Source organism: Diabrotica virgifera, chromosome 10, assembly GCF_917563875.1.
Source record: "Diabrotica virgifera virgifera chromosome 10, PGI_DIABVI_V3a".
NCBI classification, from domain to species: Eukaryota; Metazoa; Arthropoda; class Insecta; order Coleoptera; family Chrysomelidae; genus Diabrotica; species Diabrotica virgifera.
The window spans coordinates 147,499,712-147,521,604 of NC_065452.1; the positions used below are offsets into that span (position 1 = coordinate 147,499,712).

At 33.7% G+C, this 21,893-nt stretch overlaps 2 protein-coding genes across 30 annotated transcripts in view; one reads left to right on the top strand and one right to left on the bottom strand.

Annotated features, from left to right (window-relative positions):
• Nucleotides 1-21,893, bottom strand: part of LOC126893466 (protein claret segregational-like) — a 649,821-nt gene that overhangs the window by 327,028 nt on the left and 300,900 nt on the right. For 19 of the 21 annotated variants that reach the window (XM_050663692.1, XM_050663700.1, XM_050663699.1 and 16 more), the window contains one exon: nt 17,151-17,453. The exons of the other annotated variants lie outside the window; for them this stretch is intronic. In XM_050663692.1, coding sequence (XP_050519649.1) covers nt 17,151-17,453 — 303 coding nt within the window. The remainder of the gene's footprint in view (nt 1-17,150; nt 17,454-21,893) is intronic. 21 annotated transcript variants of the gene reach the window in all.
• The window catches only part of LOC126893469 (protein disulfide-isomerase A6 homolog), a 504,458-nt gene that overhangs the window by 201,868 nt on the left and 280,697 nt on the right, over nt 1-21,893 (top strand). The window lies entirely within an intron of this gene.

Below are 21,893 nucleotides of genomic sequence, written 5' to 3' on the forward strand. Positions count from 1 at the left end.
AATATTTAATTTATGTTACCACCCAATCAACTGATTTATTCAAACTAGAAAAAAATCAGGCCCGGATTTAAAAAATAAGTTCGTTTTGGTCTTAGAAAAAAATTTCACCCTGTATAAGCTTTTTGAAAACTTTAATATAAATTTTACAAATTAGACAAATAGGCAATTAAAATGGCATATTTATTTTTTCCCCACATGATTACTTAATTTTTTATAAAAAAAAATCAAATTTGACTATGAATAATTAAAAGTTTGGTAAAGTGAACCATAGATTTAAAAAAATTAACTTTTATTACCAAAATGAATTTTTTTTGAACAAATATTTAATTTATGTTACCACCCAATCAACTGATTTATTCAAACTAGAAAAAAATCAGGCCCGGACTTAAAAAATTAGTTCGTTTGGGTCTTAGAAAAAGTTTCACCCTGTATAGGTTTTTTGAAAACTATAATATGAATTTTACAAATAGGACAAATAGGCAATTAAAATGGCATACTTATTTTTTTCCCCACACGATTACTTAATTTTTTATATAAAAAATCAAATTTGACTATGAATAATTAAAAGTTTGGTAAGTGAACCATAGATAGATTTAAAAAACTTCACTTTTATTACAAAAATGAAGTTTTTTTGAACAAATATTTAATTTATGTTACCACCCAATCAACTGATTTATTCAAACTAGAAAAAAATCAGGCTCGGGTTTAAAAAATTAGTTCGTTTGGGTCTTAGAAAAAATTTCACCCTGTATACGTTTTTTGAAAACTCTAACATGAATTTTACAAATAGGACAAATAGGCAATTAAAATGGCATATTTATTTTTTCCCCACACGATTACTTAATTTTTTAATAAAAAATCAAATTTGACTATGCATAAAAAGTTTGGCAAAGTTTTTGCATAGATTTAAAAAAATTAACTTTTTTTACAAAAATTAATTTACAAAAACAATGTTTTTCTTATAATTAAAAGTTTTACCATTTTTTTTTCTATAACACGTCTAGATCTAAAACTCCCCATAACACTTCTTTTGGACTCTATAGTTTAGCATAGACGTGATCAAATAGATAAATTTTAAATTTTTTCACTTAATTTTTGCGATTTAACTTTGCAATTCACGAATCTGCACCGTTTATTTTTAAAAATTCATAACTTTTACGAGAAGAAGACTGAAAGTCTACAAAAATTTTCATAGTCTTCACAATGGTAAGAGATATGTGCTGTAAAAATTTCAGAAAAAAAAATATTAAAATGGAACAGAGTTGTAGCGAGTTAAACCGTGATTTCATTTTTTTTTCAATTTTTGGTTAAAATTCCGATTTTGACAAATTTGATTTTTTAATAAAAAATTAAGTAATCGTGTGAGGAAAAAAATAAATATTCCATTTTAATTGCCTACTTGTCCAATTTGTAAAATTCATATTAGAGTTTTCAAAAAGCGTATACAGGGTGAAATTTTTTTAAGACCAAAACGAACTAATTTTTTAAATCCGGGCCTGATTTTTCTCTAGTTTGAATAAATCAGTTGATTGGATGGTAACATAAATTAAATATTTGTTAAAAAAAATTAATTTTTGTAATAAAAGTTAATTTTCTTAAATCTATGATTCACTTTACCAAACTTTTAATTTCATAGTCAAATTTGATTTTTTTATAAACAATTAAGTAATCGTGTGCGGAAAAAAATAAATATGCCATTTTAATTGTATATTTGTCTAATTTGTAAAATTCATATTAGAGTTTTCAAAAAGCGTATACAGGGTGAAATTTTTTCTAAGACCCAAACGAACTAATTTTTTAAAGCCAGACCTGATTTTTTTCTAGTTTGAATAAATCAGTTGATTAGGTGGTAATAGTGTAACGATTGGCCAAAATAAGAGACACATCGATCTGACCGTTCAAAAATTATGACGAATACAAATTTCTGTCAAAATGCGAAACTCGCCCTGTATATTATTAAACAATGGGAGCAGACACTTTTTAATGGTCATTTGTTATTCCCCATAGGAGCCTCTATACGAGGTAAGAGTATGTACAGTTCCTCATGACTCACCTTGTATACACACTTTATCTCGAACATTCAATATATTAAGTTACGAATAATATTTGCTTCTCGATATAAACGGACATTCTTCCCCGTGAAGACGAGTCGCCTGTGTTCATTTAGTTAATAGGTCATAAATATTTCGTTCTTACTGTATTATACACCAATAACGAGGAATCCAAAGAATGTACTACAAGTCAAGGCGTCAAACAGGGATGCGTGCTAGTCCACTGCTATTCTCAGTGGTACTGGATGAAGCAATAAATAAAGCCAAGAGAAGAATGAGAAAAGTAACATTAGGATACTGGCAAATGAAAGAGACGCAGCTACTATTTGCAGACGACATGGTATTGATAGCAGAAAACAGAGAAGACTTACAGAACAATCTTGAAATCCTATAAGAACTATCCAACATAAATATGAAAATTAATACAGAGAAAACAAAAACAATGATAATTTCAAATACGAGGAAGACACACGCAATAGAATTAGACGGGAAACAACTAGTGCAAATGGAATATTTTAAATACCTAGGAGTAATAATTGAATCAAACAGTAAACAAGACATGGAAATAAACGAGAGAATGGGACGAACAGGAGGCTTATTTAACAGTATGAAAATATTTGTGGGGAAAAAAGATACCGGAGAAAGTAAAAACGGCAGTCGTTAGATCAGTAGTTAGACTAATAATCATGTATAGCAGTTAGACATGGACATTGACATGAAAATAGACGTATTTGACGTATTTCATTGACATGAAAATAGCAAACACAAAAAGGACAGACAAAATACGAAACGAAACAATCAGAGAAAACTTAAAACTAGAACCAACCAATGAAAAAATAGTAGAGGGACAGCTTAAATGGTTCGGGCACGTTTGTAAAATGTCGAACGGGAGACTAACAAAACGAGTGTTCGGAACGAGAGTGCAGGGGAAAAACAAAAAAAGAAGACCAAGAGTTATGTGGGTAGATGAAATCAGGAAAGCAGTCGAGAAGAAAGGTTTGACATTGGAAAGTGCAAGAAACCTAACACAAGATCGAAAAGCATGGAGACTACAATGCCAAACTTAACTCCACCAGCCTTACACCTTTTTTTTTCACAATTTTTTTTATTACATATTTTAATTTACAATCTGCTTCATCGAAGCTATAAGCAAATAGTTTGAATGTTAAATACATGAGGGAGAAGCTGCCCTGTGGAAACCCTCCTATTATAATTTTTTACATTTGATCACAATATGTATATTTAATTTATTAAATCTGTTGGCCATAGTTTCTTCAGTCGTCTTGCGAATTCGGGAGGAGTGTTCAGCAGTCTTGCTTCATCATTTGGATGACTTCTCAGTTCATCAAAGTAGCTCTTTGTGATCCTTGGAATATTTCTTCCTCTACCAAGGGTGTAGCTGAGTCCTCGTGTAGGGTTTTATTGCTTACATACCAGGGTGCGTTGAATATCATCCTCAATATTTTTGATTGGACTCTTTGTATTATCTTGATATTTGATGGTTTTGAGCAACCCCAGAGTTGAACACCATAGGTCCAAATTGGTTTTATCATAGTTTTATACAGGAGCAGTTTATTTTCAATATTGAGTTTTGATTTTCGACCAATAAGCCAGCTCATTTGTCGTATTTTGATGTTGATCTGGGTTTTCTTGACTTGAATGTGCGGCTTCCATGTTAATCTTTTGTCAAGGGTTAGTCCCAAATATTTGACTTGTGTGCTGACTGGTAATTGTGTATCATTTAGTGTTATTGTTGGACATACATCCCTTCGGTTTGTAAATGTAACTTGGGTTGACTTCGTTTCATTTACTTTCACCTTCCATTTGTTGAGCCATGTTCCCAATTGGTCAAGGTGGTTTTACAGTTGTGCAGACGCGATAATAGGGTCCTCATTGACAGCGATTATGGTGGTGTCATCAGCGAATGTTGAAATTTGGGTTGTTTCAGTGGTTGGGATATCTGCGGTAAATAATAGGTAAAGAAGAGGGCCCAGGACACTACCCTGTGGTACACCTGATTTAATGGGAAAATATGTGGAAGTTGCTGTGTTATATTTTACTTGGAAGTAACGATCTTGAATGTAGGATTTCATGATTAGGTAGTGGGGGGTTGGAAGAATACATTTGAGTTGTATAAAAGTCCAGTATGCCATACTCGATCAAATGCCTTTTCTACATCTAAGAATGCCGCTGTGCAATATTTTTTTTCCTCAATAGCAGTAAGGATTTTTGTTATAATTCTATGAGTCTGTTGTGTTGTGGAGTGTCTCTCTCTAAAACCAAACTGGTGTGTGGGTATTTCTACATCTAGGTTAATGTCATTCTTCAGTCTACCAAGTAGTAGTCTTTCGAAGATCTTAGACATTATCGGCAACAAGCTGATTGGTCGATAGGATGATGTTTTATTTGGAGGTTTACCCGGTTTGTGAATCATTATTATTTGCGCAAATTTCCATGTGATTGGGAAATATGTCAGTCTGAGTGCACTATTGTATATTTTAGTTAGCATGACCAATGCTCTTCTCGGAAGATGTTTCAGTATTAATCCTGTTATTAGGTCAAATCCAGGTGCTTTGTGGTTATTGCATTTTTCTATTTCTAGTTTAACTTCTGATGTATTGAATGGTGTTATTGGGAGCGTCATAGGGCAAGCACTATCCAGGAAGTCTCTTATTAAGTTTTCATCATCATTATTCTCTACTTGGTGTTCTTTAAAAATACCAGCTAAGTATTCTGCAAATGCTGAAGCTTTTTCCTCGTCTGATCTTCCCCAAGTACCATCATCTTTCTTAATTGGCGAGTTGTGTTCTGTAGGTGTGTTTTGTGTTTTGTTGCCTTCCATATTGGGTGATCTTCTTTAGACAAGGTACTAATGTAGTGTTCAAATGTGGCATTGCGAGCCTCATTTAGCGCTGTTTTTAATTGTCTGGTTAATCGATTATATTCGTGTTTGTCATTAATGTTGCTGCTTCTTTGTCATCTACCTCTTGCTCTTCGTTTTTCGACTATTAGTTGTCTAATATAATTCGAAGTGGTATTTTTGTTTTCATGCTTTGGAGTTGATGGTGTAGCTCGATATGCAGCTTGCTGAATTTGACAAGTGAAGTGGTTTATAGCCTTATCTATGTCATCTTTTCTTTGAGTCTGATTCCAAGATTTATATTCGTGTCAAGCTGGTACTTGAATTCACACCAATTAGTTTTAGGGGAAGTCAACTTGGGTATTTCAGGTCGTTTGATTATGTGGGTGCTGATTGTTGCTATGATTGGTGTGTGTGGTCAGACGAGAGATCCCAATTTGCTTCTATGTTTGTGTATTTTGCTGCAATTCCTTTTAGGATGAAGAAGTCGAGTAGATCTGGTAGTCTATTTGTATCGGACGGCCAGTACGTTGGTTGTCCCGTCGATAAGTAGGTGCAGTTTGTGTTGTTGATGGCATCTAGTAGGCTTCTGCCTTTTGGTGTAATGAGTCGTGAACCCCAATTCGTATGCTTAGCATTCCAATCACCTCCAACAATGAATTTGTTACCTAGCTTGTTGAATAGTTCTTCGTATTCTTCAGTTGTGATTCTATGTCTAGGAGGGCTATAAATTGCAGCAATTTCGAAGTTCCAAGGCGTGGCATTTATATTAAGTATTGTTGCTTGTAGCTTATCTGTTTTATGTTCCGGCATTTGATGATGTTGTATATTGTTCCTTATAATTATTGCAGATCCTCCATGGGCTGTTCCATCTGGGTGACTAGTGTGGTAGACTGAGTATTGAGGTATTTTAATTACGCTTCTTTCTGTGAAATGCGTTTCGGATACAAAGAGGATGTCTATTATGTTGTCCTCTAGGAATTGGATTACTTCTGCTTTATGGTTTGCTAAACCATTTGCGTTCCATTCGGCTATTCGAACAGATCTAATGAATTTTATTAATTAATGTTGTTAGATTTAATGTTAAGATTTGATGCGAATTTTACAAATAGGACAAATAGGCAATTAAAATGGCATATTTATTTTTTCCCCACACGATTACTTAATTTTTTAATAAAAAATCAAATTTGACTATGCATAAAAAGTTTGGCAAAGTTTTTGCATAGATTTAAAAAAATTAACTTTTTTTACAAAAATTAATTTACAAAAACAATGTTTTTCTTATAATTAAAAGTTTTACCATTTTTTTTTCTATAACACGTCTAGATCTAAAACTCCCCATAACACTTCTTTTGGACTCTATAGTTTAGCATAGACGTGATCAAATAGATAAATTTTAAATTTTTTCACTTAATTTTTGCGATTTAACTTTGCAATTCACGAATCTGCACCGTTTATTTTTAAAAATTCATAACTTTTACGAGAAGAAGACTGAAAGTCTACAAAAATTTTCATAGTCTTCACAATGGTAAGAGATATGTGCTGTAAAAATTTCAGAAAAAAAAATATTAAAATGGAACAGAGTTGTAGCGAGTTAAACCGTGATTTCATTTTTTTTTCAATTTTTGGTTAAAATTCCGATTTTGACAAATTTGATTTTTTAATAAAAAATTAAGTAATCGTGTGAGGAAAAAAATAAATATTCCATTTTAATTGCCTACTTGTCCAATTTGTAAAATTCATATTAGAGTTTTCAAAAAGCGTATACAGGGTGAAATTTTTTTAAGACCAAAACGAACTAATTTTTTAAATCCGGGCCTGATTTTTCTCTAGTTTGAATAAATCAGTTGATTGGATGGTAACATAAATTAAATATTTGTTAAAAAAAATTAATTTTTGTAATAAAAGTTAATTTTCTTAAATCTATGATTCACTTTACCAAACTTTTAATTTCATAGTCAAATTTGATTTTTTTATAAACAATTAAGTAATCGTGTGCGGAAAAAAATAAATATGCCATTTTAATTGTATATTTGTCTAATTTGTAAAATTCATATTAGAGTTTTCAAAAAGCGTATACAGGGTGAAATTTTTTCTAAGACCCAAACGAACTAATTTTTTAAAGCCAGACCTGATTTTTTTCTAGTTTGAATAAATCAGTTGATTAGGTGGTAATAGTGTAACGATTGGCCAAAATAAGAGACACATCGATCTGACCGTTCAAAAATTATGACGAATACAAATTTCTGTCAAAATGCGAAACTCGCCCTGTATATTATTAAACAATGGGAGCAGACACTTTTTAATGGTCATTTGTTATTCCCCATAGGAGCCTCTATACGAGGTAAGAGTATGTACAGTTCCTCATGACTCACCCTGTATACACACTTTATCTCGAACATTCAATATATTAAGTTACGAATAATATTTGCTTCTCGATATAAACGGACATTCTTCCCCGTGAAGACGAGTCGCCTGTGTTCATTTAGTTAATAGGTCATAAATATTTCGTTCTTACTGTATTATACACCAATAACGAGGAATCCAAAGAATGTACTACAAGTCAAGGCGTCAAACAGGGATGCGTGCTAGTCCACTGCTATTCTCAGTGGTACTGGATGAAGCAATAAATAAAGCCAAGAGAAGAATGAGAAAAGTAACATTAGGATACTGGCAAATGAAAGAGACGCAGCTACTATTTGCAGACGACATGGTATTGATAGCAGAAAACAGAGAAGACTTACAGAACAATCTTGAAATCCTATAAGAACTATCCAACATAAATATGAAAATTAATACAGAGAAAACAAAAACAATGATAATTTCAAATACGAGGAAGACACACGCAATAGAATTAGACGGGAAACAACTAGTGCAAATGGAATATTTTAAATACCTACGAGTAATAATTGAATCAAACAGTAAACAAGACATGGAAATAAACGAGAGAATGGGACGAACAGGAGGCTTATTTAACAGTATGAAAATATTTGTGGGGAAAAAAGATACCGGAGAAAGTAAAAACGGCAGTCGTTAGATCAGTAGTTAGACTAATAATCATGTATAGCAGTTAGACATGGACATTGACATGAAAATAGACGTATTTGACGTATTTCATTGACATGAAAATAGCAAACACAAAAAGGACAGACAAAATACGAAACGAAACAATCAGAGAAAACTTAAAACTAGAACCAACCAATGAAAAAATAGTAGAGGGACAGCTTAAATGGTTCGGGCACGTTTGTAAAATGTCGAACGGGAGACTAACAAAACGAGTGTTCGGAACGAGAGTGCAGGGGAAAAACAAAAAAAGAAGACCAAGAGTTATGTGGGTAGATGAAATCAGGAAAGCAGTCGAGAAGAAAGGTTTGACATTGGAAAGTGCAAGAAACCTAACACAAGATCGAAAAGCATGGAGACTACAATGCCAAACTTAACTCCACCAGCCTTACACCTTTTTTTTTCACAATTTTTTTTATTACATATTTTAATTTACAATCTGCTTCATCGAAGCTATAAGCAAATAGTTTGAATGTTAAATACATGAGGGAGAAGCTGCCCTGTGGAAACCCTCCTATTATAATTTTTTACATTTGATCACAATATGTATATTTAATTTATTAAATCTGTTGGCCATAGTTTCTTCAGTCGTCTTGCGAATTCGGGAGGAGTGTTCAGCAGTCTTGCTTCATCATTTGGATGACTTCTCAGTTCATCAAAGTAGCTCTTTGTGATCCTTGGAATTTCTTCCTCTACCAAGGGTGTAGCTGAGTCCTCGTGTAGGGTTTTATTGCTTACATACCAGGGTGCGTTGAATATCATCCTCAATATTTTTGATTGGACTCTTTGTATTATCTTGATATTTGATGGTTTTGAGCAACCCCAGAGTTGAACACCATAGGTCCAAATTGGTTTTATCATAGTTTTATACAGGAGCAGTTTATTTTCAATATTGAGTTTTGATTTTCGACCAATAAGCCAGCTCATTTGTCGTATTTTGATGTTGATCTGGGTTTTCTTGGCTTGAATGTGCGGCTTCCATGTTAATCTTTTGTCAAGGGTTAGTCCCAAATATTTGACTTGTGTGCTGACTGGTAATTGTGTATCATTTAGTGTTATTGTTGGACATACATCCCTTCGGTTTGTAAATGTAACTTGGGTTGACTTCGTTTCATTTACTTTCACCTTCCATTTGTTGAGCCATGTTCCCAATTGGTCAAGGTGGTTTTACAGTTGTGCAGACGCGATAATAGGGTCCTCATTGACAGCGATTATGGTGGTGTCATCAGCGAATGTTGAAATTTGGGTTGTTTCAGTGGTTGGGATATCTGCGGTAAATAATAGGTAAAGAAGAGGGCCCAGGACACTACCCTGTGGTACACCTGATTTAATGGGAAAATATGTGGAAGTTGCTGTGTTATATTTTACTTGGAAGTAACGATCTTGAATGTAGGATTTCATGATTAGGTAGTGGGGGGTTGGAAGAATACATTTGAGTTTGTATAAAAGTCCAGTATGCCATACTCGATCAAATGCCTTTTCTACATCTAAGAATGCCGCTGTGCAATATTTTTTTTCCTCAATAGCAGTAAGGATTTTTGTTATAATTCTATGAGTCTGTTGTGTTGTGGAGTGTCTCTCTCTAAAACCAAACTGGTGTGTGGGTATTTCTACATCTAGGTTAATGTCATTCTTCAGTCTACCAAGTAGTAGTCTTTCGATGATCTTAGACATTATCGGCAACAAGCTGATTGGTCGATAGGATGATGTTTTATTTGGAGGTTTACCCGGTTTGTGAATCATTATTATTTGCGCAAATTTCCATGTGATTGGGAAATATGTCAGTCTGAGTGCACTATTGTATATTTTAGTTAGCATGACCAATGCTCTTCTCGGAAGATGTTTCAGTATTAATCCTGTTATTAGGTCAAATCCAGGTGCTTTGTGGTTATTGCATTTTTCTATTTCTAGTTTAACTTCTGATGTATTGAATGGTGTTATTGGGAGCGTCATAGGGCAAGCACTATCCAGGAAGTCTCTTATTAAGTTTTCATCATCATTATTCTCTACTTGGTGTTCTTTAAAAATACCAGCTAAGTATTCTGCAAATGCTGAAGCTTTTTCCTCGTCTGATCTTCCCCAAGTACCATCATCTTTCTTAATTGGCGAGTTGTGTTCTGTAGGTGTGTTTTGTGTTTTGTTGCCTTCCATATTGGGTGATCTTCTTTAGACAAGGTACTAATGTAGTGTTCAAATGTGGCATTGCGAGCCTCATTTAGCGCTGTTTTTAATTGTCTGGTTAATCGATTATATTCGTGTTTGTCATTAATGTTGCTGCTTCTTTGTCATCTACCTCTTGCTCTTCGTTTTTCGACTATTAGTTGTCTAATATAATTCGAAGTGGTATTTTTGTTTTCATGCTTTGGAGTTGATGGTGTAGCTCGATATGCAGCTTGCTGAATTTGACAAGTGAAGTGGTTTATAGCCTTATCTATGTCATCTTTTCTTTGAGTCTGATTCCAAGATTTATATTCGTGTCAAGCTGGTACTTGAATTCACACCAATTAGTTTTAGGGGAAGTCAACTTGGGTATTTCAGGTCGTTTGATTATGTGGGTGCTGATTGTTGCTATGATTGGTGTGTGGTCAGACGAGAGATCCCAATTTGCTTCTATGTTTGTGTATTTTGCTGCAATTCCTTTTAGGATGAAGAAGTCGAGTAGATCTGGTAGTCTATTTGTATCGGACGGCCAGTACGTTGGTTGTCCCGTCGATAAGTAGGTGCAGTTTGTGTTGTTGATGGCATCTAGTAGGCTTCTGCCTTTTGGTGTAATGAGTCGTGAACCCCAATTCGTATGCTTAGCATTCCAATCACCTCCAACAATGAATTTGTTACCTAGCTTGTTGAATAGTTCTTCGTATTCTTCAGTTGTGATTCTATGTCTAGGAGGGCTATAAATTGCAGCAATTTCGAAGTTCCAAGGCGTGGCATTTATATTAAGTATTGTTGCTTGTAGCTTATCTGTTTTATGTTCCGGCATTTGATGATGTTGTATATTGTTCCTTATAATTATTGCAGATCCTCCATGGGCTGTTCCATCTGGGTGACTAGTGTGGTAGACTGAGTATTGAGGTATTTTAATTACGCTTCTTTCTGTGAAATGCGTTTCGGATACAAAGAGGATGTCTATTATGTTGTCCTCTAGGAATTGGATTACTTCTGCTTTATGGTTTGCTAAACCATTTGCGTTCCATTCGGCTATTCGAACAGATCTAATGAATTTTATTAATTAATGTTGTTAGCGTGGTAAGGATCATGCTGTTTTGATTCATTAGTTGGGTGAACATTGCTTTAAATTCGTTTAAGAATAAGTTCATCTGAGACCCTATGTCAGCTACTTGATTTCCTGCTCTTACTGCTTAGGCATAGGATTGGGTTCCATTCTGTTGTTGGTACTGTGATTGTTGACTCTGATACTGTGAAGTTGGTGCTGGGTTAACATTTTGATGTGGGTTATGATTATTATGGGTTGACTGATTTCCACGTTGTCTATTATTTCTTACATTTTGCAAGTCCTTGTAAATTACGCAGCCTTTATAGTTTGCAGTGTGTTCTCCGTTACACAGGGCACATTTTGCTGGTGTATTTCTGGGTTTTGTACATTCTGGCGTTGGATGACTTCCTCCACATTTCACGCATGCGTAAGGTCTTGTACAATACGCTTTTGTGTGTCCATAACGTTGACAGCGCTGACACTGTGTTATATTTTTCTTTCTGTGAGGAGGTTCAAAGCTGACTTTCATATTGCCGATAGAATCCAGTGTATAAATGTGTTTGTTGTTTTCTTTCGGTTCTAGGTCCACATAGAACATTGACAGTGGTGATTTATTGACTCTGTGTAATACGTTAATGATATTACGGACAGTATGCCCTGATTTAGCTAGTTCACTTTTTATTTCTTCAACTGGCATCGAGTGGTGTAAATTTCTTATAACTACCCTATAAGCTCTATCTTGTTTTGCTTGGTATGTGTGGTGAACTATTTTGCTACTATTTAAATGCTGTATAAGTTTTCTGTATGACTCAATAGTTTTTGTGTTTATTTTTATTGTGTCATTTGGGAGAGCTTTCGACTGGTAGTCTTCTGCTTTAATGACTGTCGATAGGTTTTCAGTCATCTTTTTGATATCATTTACCCCATAGATAAATATAGGTGGAGGTTTAGGTGTTACTGGTGTGTTATTATTATCAGTTAAGTTTTCTAATGGTTCAAATCTGTTGTTTGTACTCACTTGCATTGTTGTTGTGTTACCATCTTTGGGGTTTGCTTTTCTTTTTTTTGTAATTTTTTTGACTGTTTGCAAATCATGGACATTTTATATGGTTTCGTCGTCTTCGTCGCTTGAGTTTTCCATGACAAGTTCCTCTCCACTGAGGATGTATTGGGAAGCATTTGATGTATTTGGTTGATCCATTTGAGGTGCAGGGAGGTTTTGGTTATATTGGTGATTATTGTTTGGGAATGGAGTAGGCGGGATATACTGGTTTGTTGTCTGTTGGCTGCTCGGGAATCCATAAAATGGGGGCGATATTACTGGAGGTTGTTGAGGCTGTGTATATATTTGGGGCACATTATACAACCCCCCATTTGGCACTTGATTTTGGTGGTACATTTCCTTAATATAGTACGCCACTGAGTTCAAAATTAATCACATAAATAGTAATTTAGAATTAATCACTCAAATCGTTTTTTACTTTTTATTTCACTAATTACCATAAACTAGTCCCGGCCGATAGCCGAGACCGGCACAAAAACTTGGAACTTGGATCTCGAGAGCGATATGGTACGTCTTTACTGCTCGGAATCCAAATACACACTAGCCTTACACCTAAAGGTAGACTAAGTAAGTAAATATCTCGTTCTCGTGGATCGGCAACTGACTTTCCTAATGCATAAAAAAGACCGGTAATTATTTCTTGTATAAGGGCTTGTTTATATGTAGGCGATTTGTCAACGTCGACTGCGCGGTTTACCTGTTTTACTTGATCTCACCCTAATGCCGCCTTTGAAGTTTCACCCTAATACCAAGTAAAACAGGGGCAAAACAGGTAACCCGCGACGTCGACGTTGGCAAACCGCCGGCATATAAACAAGCCCTAAGATATAGACTGACAACCTGTTCGACTAAGTAAACAAGAATCAGGTTTTTTCCTTCCATGCCAAAAGTAATAACAGAGTTGACATCTCAGACCAGAGTTAATTCTCCCATTGCTGATTCGTCCATCACTAATTATTAGTGATGGGCAGAATCGAATACTTTCAAGGATCGAGAACTTAGTACGCAAGAACTGCTAAGAATAAAAATTTTTTTGAGTACTGTGAACCAGATTCACTTTTAAAGATGATTTAAAATATAAATTCTGTTTTAAATTCATCAATTTGTTTACAAAAATGTGACAGGTTGAATTGAGCACCATCACTAAGTTAAATGTTACTTTTTCTACAATCACTATTCACAATGCACTTTTCTGCACAGTTTTATGTTAGCAAACTTGATATTTTCTCACAGTATAAGATATTTGACATTAGTGTGCAGAAAAGTGACGTTTCTGTGCCGGAAAGTTCTTTTCTGCACAGTTGACTACCTCATTCTGAGTAACGTTATATTCTGTTTACATCCGTGGTTAAAGTTTAGACAAATATATAACCTATAAGACAATTTATTATATTTAACTATAGAATAGAAATTAAATTATGGATGTTACAACTGTTTTATTTTACAATTTTATTCTTATTGAACATTTTATAATTATCAAATAACCAATAAGGATTTAGCAACCTCTGCAAGATACGTTGAATGAAGTAGGTTTTGTGTAAATCCGTAACGGCATAAATATAACGTTAAAATATGACTCTACTGTATTATAATTTTTTAAAATAGTTTAAATTTAAACAAATTAAGGCAGTGCATTACTGTTTTAACTGATTTCTGTTCAATTTGTTTACATATAAGGAATTTAAATTGATTAGTATTAATTACATACAGTTTAAAATTTATCACATATTATTATAATTAATCTTCGTTTGGAAATTGTGATTTTTATTTTTAGGAAAATCTGTGGTTGTATAAAAAGTATAGTGTGTAACACGTGCAGAAAGGTGATTTCTCACTCGTTTGAATTGCGGCACTCGCTTGCGCTCGTACCGCAACTTTTCAAACTCGTGAGAAATTAGTACCTTTCTGCACTTGTTGCACAATATACTATTATATACCTACTTATTTATTATATACAAATAAATAAAACAAAAAAATACGAAAAAATATTTTTAGAAACGCTTTTCTTTAGTTACGAGTGACTAAATTTAAACATATTATAAAAAAATCAACTAAAAAGCAAAAAATAAAAAAAATTTAAAAAATCTAACACATTCGTCAAAAAAAATGCGTGGCACATCTTCATCGAATAAACGGTTTTCGCGCCACGCTTTTCTTTAACGGTCTTAAACTTTTCAAACATTAAAATATATCGTCATGTTTATTAAAATATGTATAAAACATATGATGTACAAACATGAAAAGTAGTCGGAGTCGGCAAAAAGTTTGAAACTTTATTGTTTATTTATGAAGCATAACGTAAACAATTAACGTAAAAAGTGAAATTATGTATAGTTCATATAATTAGCTACAATCTGTAAAAGTTTCAAGTTTCTTTATTGTAAAAAACAAGAGAATTTAAACATTTTTCGTTAAAATCGTTTTTTATTTAAACAAGTAATAAACAAAAAAATTTTTTATTGACTATTCGTGTATTGTTCCCGCAAATGCATATGTCTGCAAATTTTTAGTCATTTGCATTGAAGAAAAGGCAGTCAAATTAACGTCCAAATAAACGCCGATTTATATATAAACAAATACACTCACCGGCACAAAATTCCGCCACCCAAAATTTTTGATTAATTTTGACAATTTATAACTTTATTATTTGTGCTCCGATTTTCAAGATTCTTGCACCAGTTTGTAGGTACATGTATTGATATATCGTTTCGTATTATTCCGGTAACACAAAAATTTTGCTTGCATGGCATTATACAGGGGTGAATGGAAGCGTTGTATTTTCTCCTATCTTTAAGTTTGGTACAGTTATGGCCCTGGTAGATGGTACTATCAGGCTATTCCCCAGGCAAGGATAACACATCTTTATTCGATGCCAAACATATTGCGAGCAGTCGTTGCTGAAAGAGGTGGATATACACGCTATTGAATTATTTTGTTTTGTTGTTAACTTTGTTTTGTTTTATTAATTTTAGTGCGTTTGATATTTTTAATTAAAAAAACCTTCAAAGCAGTTTTTTTATTTACATGTCTTACAAGAAAAGAGATATTCGGATAATTCAAAAAACAAAACCTTAGTGATACCTCCACGATAATACAAAAGGAGTATGAAACAAAATCAGGCCTCCAATTTTTCCACAGAATTTTTTAAAGTTAGGAGAAAATACAAGGGGTCCGGACAAATAATCCCGGACAAAAAATCCCCACAAATAGTCCCCGGACAAAAAATCCCGATCAAAAAGTCCCCACAAATTTTTTTGGACAAAATATCCCCACAAATAATCCCGGACAGAAAATCCCTAAGAAATGTTTGCTGTTGAATAGTTCTCTAAAAGTTTTGCCGTGAATGGTGGAAGATATGGGAAATAAGCTAAGGATGTGGGAATGATGTTGTAATTGGCTTAAATCTTTTGATCACTCTGCTTTGAGTAACTCTGTTCAGAACATTGTCTATTCATGATAATAACTAACAACTATACTGAAAACAATAATCTTGATTATACTAATGTAAAAATCCGTTCCACGCATCGCCATAAAAGTTATTCAAAGCTTTTCGATTATTTTGACTTTTTTGTTGGTTTTGGGAACAAATTTATGGGCATTACTATTCGATATCAGGTTTTCAGAAAACGTAATTAAGGATCTGTGTGCATCCATAAAAAAACTTTAAAAATTTATCCATAAATCAAACCAGACATGGCTGTTCGGGGAGATGCCAGATGGGAGAAGATCTGTAGGGCTGCCTAGAAAAAGGTGGAAAGATGCAGTCTGGCGGCCTAGAAAAAGGTGGAAAAGTTATAACGCCATTGATGATGAGGATGACTAAATATTTTTGACGTTAAACTTACAAAAAGGAACAGAATTTTTTGCATTACAATCAAGATTATCGTTTTCTGGACCAGCAGTTATCATCACGAATAGACAATAAGTACAACATGATTCCCAATGCCTTAGCTTATTCCCCATATCTTCCACGATTTTTAAAAAACTCACAATTGGAATTCGACATTTGGTAATCGAAATTACAATGTATGCTTAATTTTAATCGCTAATCATTATTTTCATGCCGAAAACTGGTTTCATGGCGATTGCTATACTTTTAGAGAACTATTCGGTAGCAAAAAATTTTCTTGAGAATTGTTTGTCCGGGATTATTTGTGGGGATATTTTGTCCAAAAAAATTTGTGGGGATTTTTTGTGGGGATTTTTTGTCCGGGGATTATTTGTCCGGGGATTATTTGTGGGGATTTTTTGTGGGGATTTTTTGTCCGGGGATTTTTTGTCCGGGGATAATTTGTGGGGATTTTTTGTCCGGGATTATTTGTCCGGGGATTATTTGTCCTAGCTTCAAATACAACGCTTCCATTCACCCCGTATAATGCCATCTAAGCTAAAAATTTATGTTCCGGAATAATAACAAAAAACATATATACATGTACCTACAAAATGATGTAAAAATCTTGAAAATCGAAGTACAAATAAGAAAGTTATAGACTGTCAAACTTAATCAAAAATTTTGGGTGGCGGAATTTTGTGCCGGTGAGTGTATATGAGCGTTCAAAATTTGAAACTTTATTGTTTATTTATGAAGCATAACGTAAACAATTAACTTAAAAAAGTGAAACTATGTATAGTTCATATCATTAGCTACAATCCGTAAAAGTTTCAAGTTTCTACATTGTAAAAAACAAGAGAATTTAACCATTTTCCATTAAAATCGTTTTTTTTTATTTAAACAATTAATAAACATAATTTTTTTTTATTGACTATTCGTGTATTGTTCCCGCGAATGCATATGTCTGCAAATTTTCATTCATTTGCATTGAAGAAAAGTCAGTTAAATTAACGTCTAAAGATTTGATGCAAACTATTGAAGTAAAGAAAAGCGTTTAAAAAGCATACCTTTTAAATCTTGTACGGTGTTTTGAAGTTGTCTCCTCGCTATCTCACTTTGCAAATAATCTTTACGTAACTTCTCGTTTGTAGTTTTCAAATCAATACATTCATTATTACTACTTCTTAATTCATCTATTAATCTGTTATTTTCTTCTTGTAATTTATTGCACTTCGTTGTAATTTCAGTATTTAATGTTCTTAGTGTTGCACAATCAGTTTTTACAGTTTTTATTTCTGTTTGTAAATCACAATTTTCCGTATCTTTATTGGCAATTATTTCATCAAAATTTTTTCTAATCTCTTCAGTAGCTAAAGACAAAGAAAAAAGCTGAATTTAGCAAAAAATATACATAAAAAAAGTATTTTTTGGCGCTACAAAACAGCCAAAGAGCACCAAAGTAATTATTGAGCCCCAACATTACCTACCAAATTTTAAAATGTCTCAAAAATAATATTTGGCAACCAAAAATATTTGGTGCTCAATAATACTGAGCACCAAAAAATAAGAACGAATTATCAACATGTACACACAACAAGCCAGCTCCTAGAATGCAACAGAAGAGCCACTAACAATGGATTAGAATCTTTTAATAGGGTTATTAAACACAGTAACACACTTTGAGACCGCTGTCTTCTTTCTCGTTTTTTATTGCTTCTGAAAAGGTAACTGATTGGTCAAGTAAATATAAACTGCGAAACTACATGGTTTCAAAGCAGCCAAATGTGACTTTAAAACAATGGACAAATACCAGTGGGCTAAAATCAGAACACTGGTAGAAAAAACCACGGAATACAGGGTGTCCCGAAAAGATTGGTCATAAATTATACCACACATTCTGGGGTCAAAAATAGTTCAATTGAACCTAACTTACCTTAGTACAAATGTGCTCATAAAAAAAGTTACAGCCTTTTGAAGTTATAAAATGAAAATCGATTTTTTTCAATATATCGAATACTTTTAGAGATTGTTTATTGAAAATGGACATGTATCATTCTTATGGTAGGAACATCTTAAAACAAAATTATAGTGAAATTTGTCCACCCCATAAAAAATTTATGGGGGTTTTGTTCCCTTAAACCCCCCCAAACTTTTGTGTACGTTCTAATTAATTCATTATTGTGGTACCATTAGTTAAACACAACGTTTTTAACACTTTTTTGCCTCCGAGTATTTTTTCGATAAGCCAGTTTTTACCGAGCTGCGGCTTCTTTTTCAATATATTTACGTAAAAATTTTATGGGGGTTTTGTTCCTTTAAACCCCCTAAATGTTTGTGTACGTTCCAATAATTAAACTATTACATATTTTGGTACCATTAGTTAAACACAGTGTTTTTAAAACTTTTGCCTCTTAGTCTTTTTTCATGTCACCTTTTCTTGAGATGTAGCTTCTTTTTCAAAATATACCTAAAAATGTAAATTATAAATAAATTTTCAGATTATTAACAGGTCGCTATAATCGTATACCATATACCTACAAATATGTGGTGGATTCGACAAATATTCAAAATATCTCGATAAACACTGGCTTATCGAAAAAGTACTAAGAGGCAAAAAAGTTTTAAAAACATTGTGTTTAACCAATGGTGTCACAATAATAATTTAATTGGAACGTACACAAAAGTTTGGGGGGTTTAAGGGAACAAAACCCCCATAAAATTTTTATGGGGTGCACAAATTTCACTTTAATTTTTTTTTAAGATGTTGCTGCCATAAAAATGCCACATGTCCATTTTCAATAAAAAATCTCCGAGAGTTTTCGATATATGAAAAAAAATCGATTTTTATTTTCTAACTTCAATGGGCTGTAACTTTTTTTGTGTGCACTATTGTATATAGGTAAGTGAGGTTCAATCAACCTATTTTTGACCCCAGAATCTGTGGTATAATTTATGACCAATCTTTTCGGGACACTTTGTATAATGTACCTTTACATATGGCATTTATTGACTTTCACAAGGCTTTCGACAGTATTGAAACCTGATCCTTTTTGTCAGCCTTAAGGGATGCTCGAATAGACTCACGGTACACTACACTCATTAAAAACATTTATGAACAGGCCACATTCCACATCAAAATCAATGAAGACGAAAAAACCGAAAAAATACGCGTTGGTAAAGGTATTAGACAAAGTGATACTATTTCACCAAAACTTTTTACCTTAGCATTGGAAAATGTATTCAAACAGCTCGACTGGGGCGAAAAAGGTCTAAACATTGATGGTGTATGTTTGAGTCATTTGAGGTTTGCGGACGACATAGTATTATTCAGTACAGATATCAAGGAACTGGAGCAAATGATGAAGGAATTAAACCAGCAATCAAATAAAATAGATCTCAAAATGAATCTTCAGAAAACAAAAATAATGAGTAATGTACAATAGGGTGGGCTGAAAAAAATAAATGTTTTTTTTTTCAAGTGCTATACCGCGAAAAACTTGCATATATACTTCATAAATAAAATGCAACTGAGAAAAAAATTATTTTTTCAATATCACGGTAGCGCAATGCAATTAAAATAGTTCGTTTTTTGAAAAAAACTTGGATTTTTAAAATTTTTTCTCCGGTGTAAAAACTTTAAATAATCAATCGCTATAGTGAAAAAACTGTATAATTTGACTTAGAAAACAGAAATACACAATGAACCAGTTTAAAAAACAATGTTTACGGTAGCGCAAACAGCTTTAAATAACGGATAATTACGCTAAAAGGCGCAGTTTACAACACTGCCGTCCTGCGACAGTTTACTCACAATGCCTTTTAATAAAAAGATTTCTTTTAATTTATTTGTTGTTTAAAGTGTGGGGACTGCAAATTAATAATTCAAATTCCTTTTAACATAGTTTATTAGCATCAACTTAAATCATAGCATTACAAATCTTTCATGAAAATTGTTATTGAAAATTCAAAAAGGAATTTTGATTAGTAGAATATATTTCATCACTAAGTCCATAATCATTCTTGTTTAGGAAGTTTGAAGGCTGATTTGCTTTCAAAGCATGGCATAGCTGCTCTTGACTGTAGTGTAGTTCGGATGAGCCCATCTCTTGCTTCAAAACCAACTACTTTTTGTGAAGCGCTGGTTACAAGTTTGATGCATCGTTCAACCGCTTGCGTATGACAAGGAAATTTGTCGAATCTCCATTCAGCTGCGGTGTCCCCAGTGAAGATTTTTGCACGAATTTCTTCGTCGCTGATTCTTCTTAGTAATGGTGGTGGTGACAATGTGGTGGCAGTCCAGTCAATCAGTTCACTGTACTCTGTGGCTTGAAAATTTAATTTGGGTGGATGGAAAGCTCTAATTGACTTTCTTTTGGGTGCTGATGTCCTGGCCTTTATGATTCGTCTCAATCCCAATTCTCTTATGTGAGTTCTTTTATCTACTATCATACTCAACATCAAGTTTTCTGGGTGGGCAAAGTAAGCGTTCCTTTCAATAACGGGGTCTATTACTTGAAGCAGATTTTCAGGCAGGAATCTTGAGGATTTTACAGTTTGAAATATGTGTTCTGGTCCATCAGTTAAGTACTTGCTTTTTTTGATATTGAACCAAACAGGCATGTATGACTTCAGAATAAAATGAACTACGATTTTATGTTCGTCTGATGGATATTCAACACTCACATACAATCTTAGAATCCTGTTAGCCATTGTTAGCCATCTTGCGTGAGAGAGTGGGCCAGGTTCACGGTGAGATAAATCTATGGGACAGATTCCTGATTGTACAGCAGAACTTATGTCCAGTAAATACTGTTGGTCCTTGCTCAATATGCTTCGGTCAATATCTGGAATTTCACACTCCACACTAGCAAATTTCACCAAGGGGAGTTTTTCGCAGTTATTGAGCTCTGTTCCGATAGGTCCTTTAAATGTTGTAGGCCCTGTAGTGTCTCCATCCAAAAACTGGAACAGGTGTCGGAGTGGTAATTCGTTGAAGTGCAAGAGACAAACTGCCCACTGCATTGGCCTTTTCAATTTTTCTTCAATTGTTCGAATTACGCCCCCTTTCCACCCTGTATTTGTAACGGTGCCGTCACATCCAATGACGTCTAAATCATCAAGGGAAAGTCCAGTTTTTTTCAAATAAGTAATTATACTGTCGGCAATGTTTTGAGCAGATCCAGAACAAGGTGTAACATGACCAACATATACAGATCCAGGTTCTTGAATGATAGAATAATGTTCTTCCTTAATCACTCTCCGAAAATGCTTTGAATTTACCTTCTCAATCACAATGGTGTCATCTTTCCTTCCATCAAAATACAATCCTTGAAATGTGTTGAGCTCAGCCTTATTCTGCACCTGCAGTTCTGTGCGGATAACCTTTTTCCCCCTTCGGATTTTATTTTTATCAATAACATTAGAATGTTCAGTTTCAGTTATAATACCAAAATCTTGCAAAAGGCTAGAAGCAATAGCAGCTGTTGCTCTATCAGAAACTCCAAAACGATCACTTGTTAGCGCAGTATTAGTCAATTTAATTCGCATCTGCCATGGTGACTTTACAACAGGTTCAAACTCTTCTTCATCGCTACTATCCTCATTTCTATTTATTTCAGTTGAGTCAAAGTCTTCTATTTGTGTAGGTTCCATAGTTTTTGAGCACGATGGCTGTGACAATGAGTCAACGTTCGACTGACATCTGCTGTACTCAGTGTTTTTTCTTTTTTGTCTTTGAATAATTTTTTTTGACTCCTTCACATCTACGTTACCAATTTTGCCTAAACTATGTTTTCTTTGAAGGTACAAAA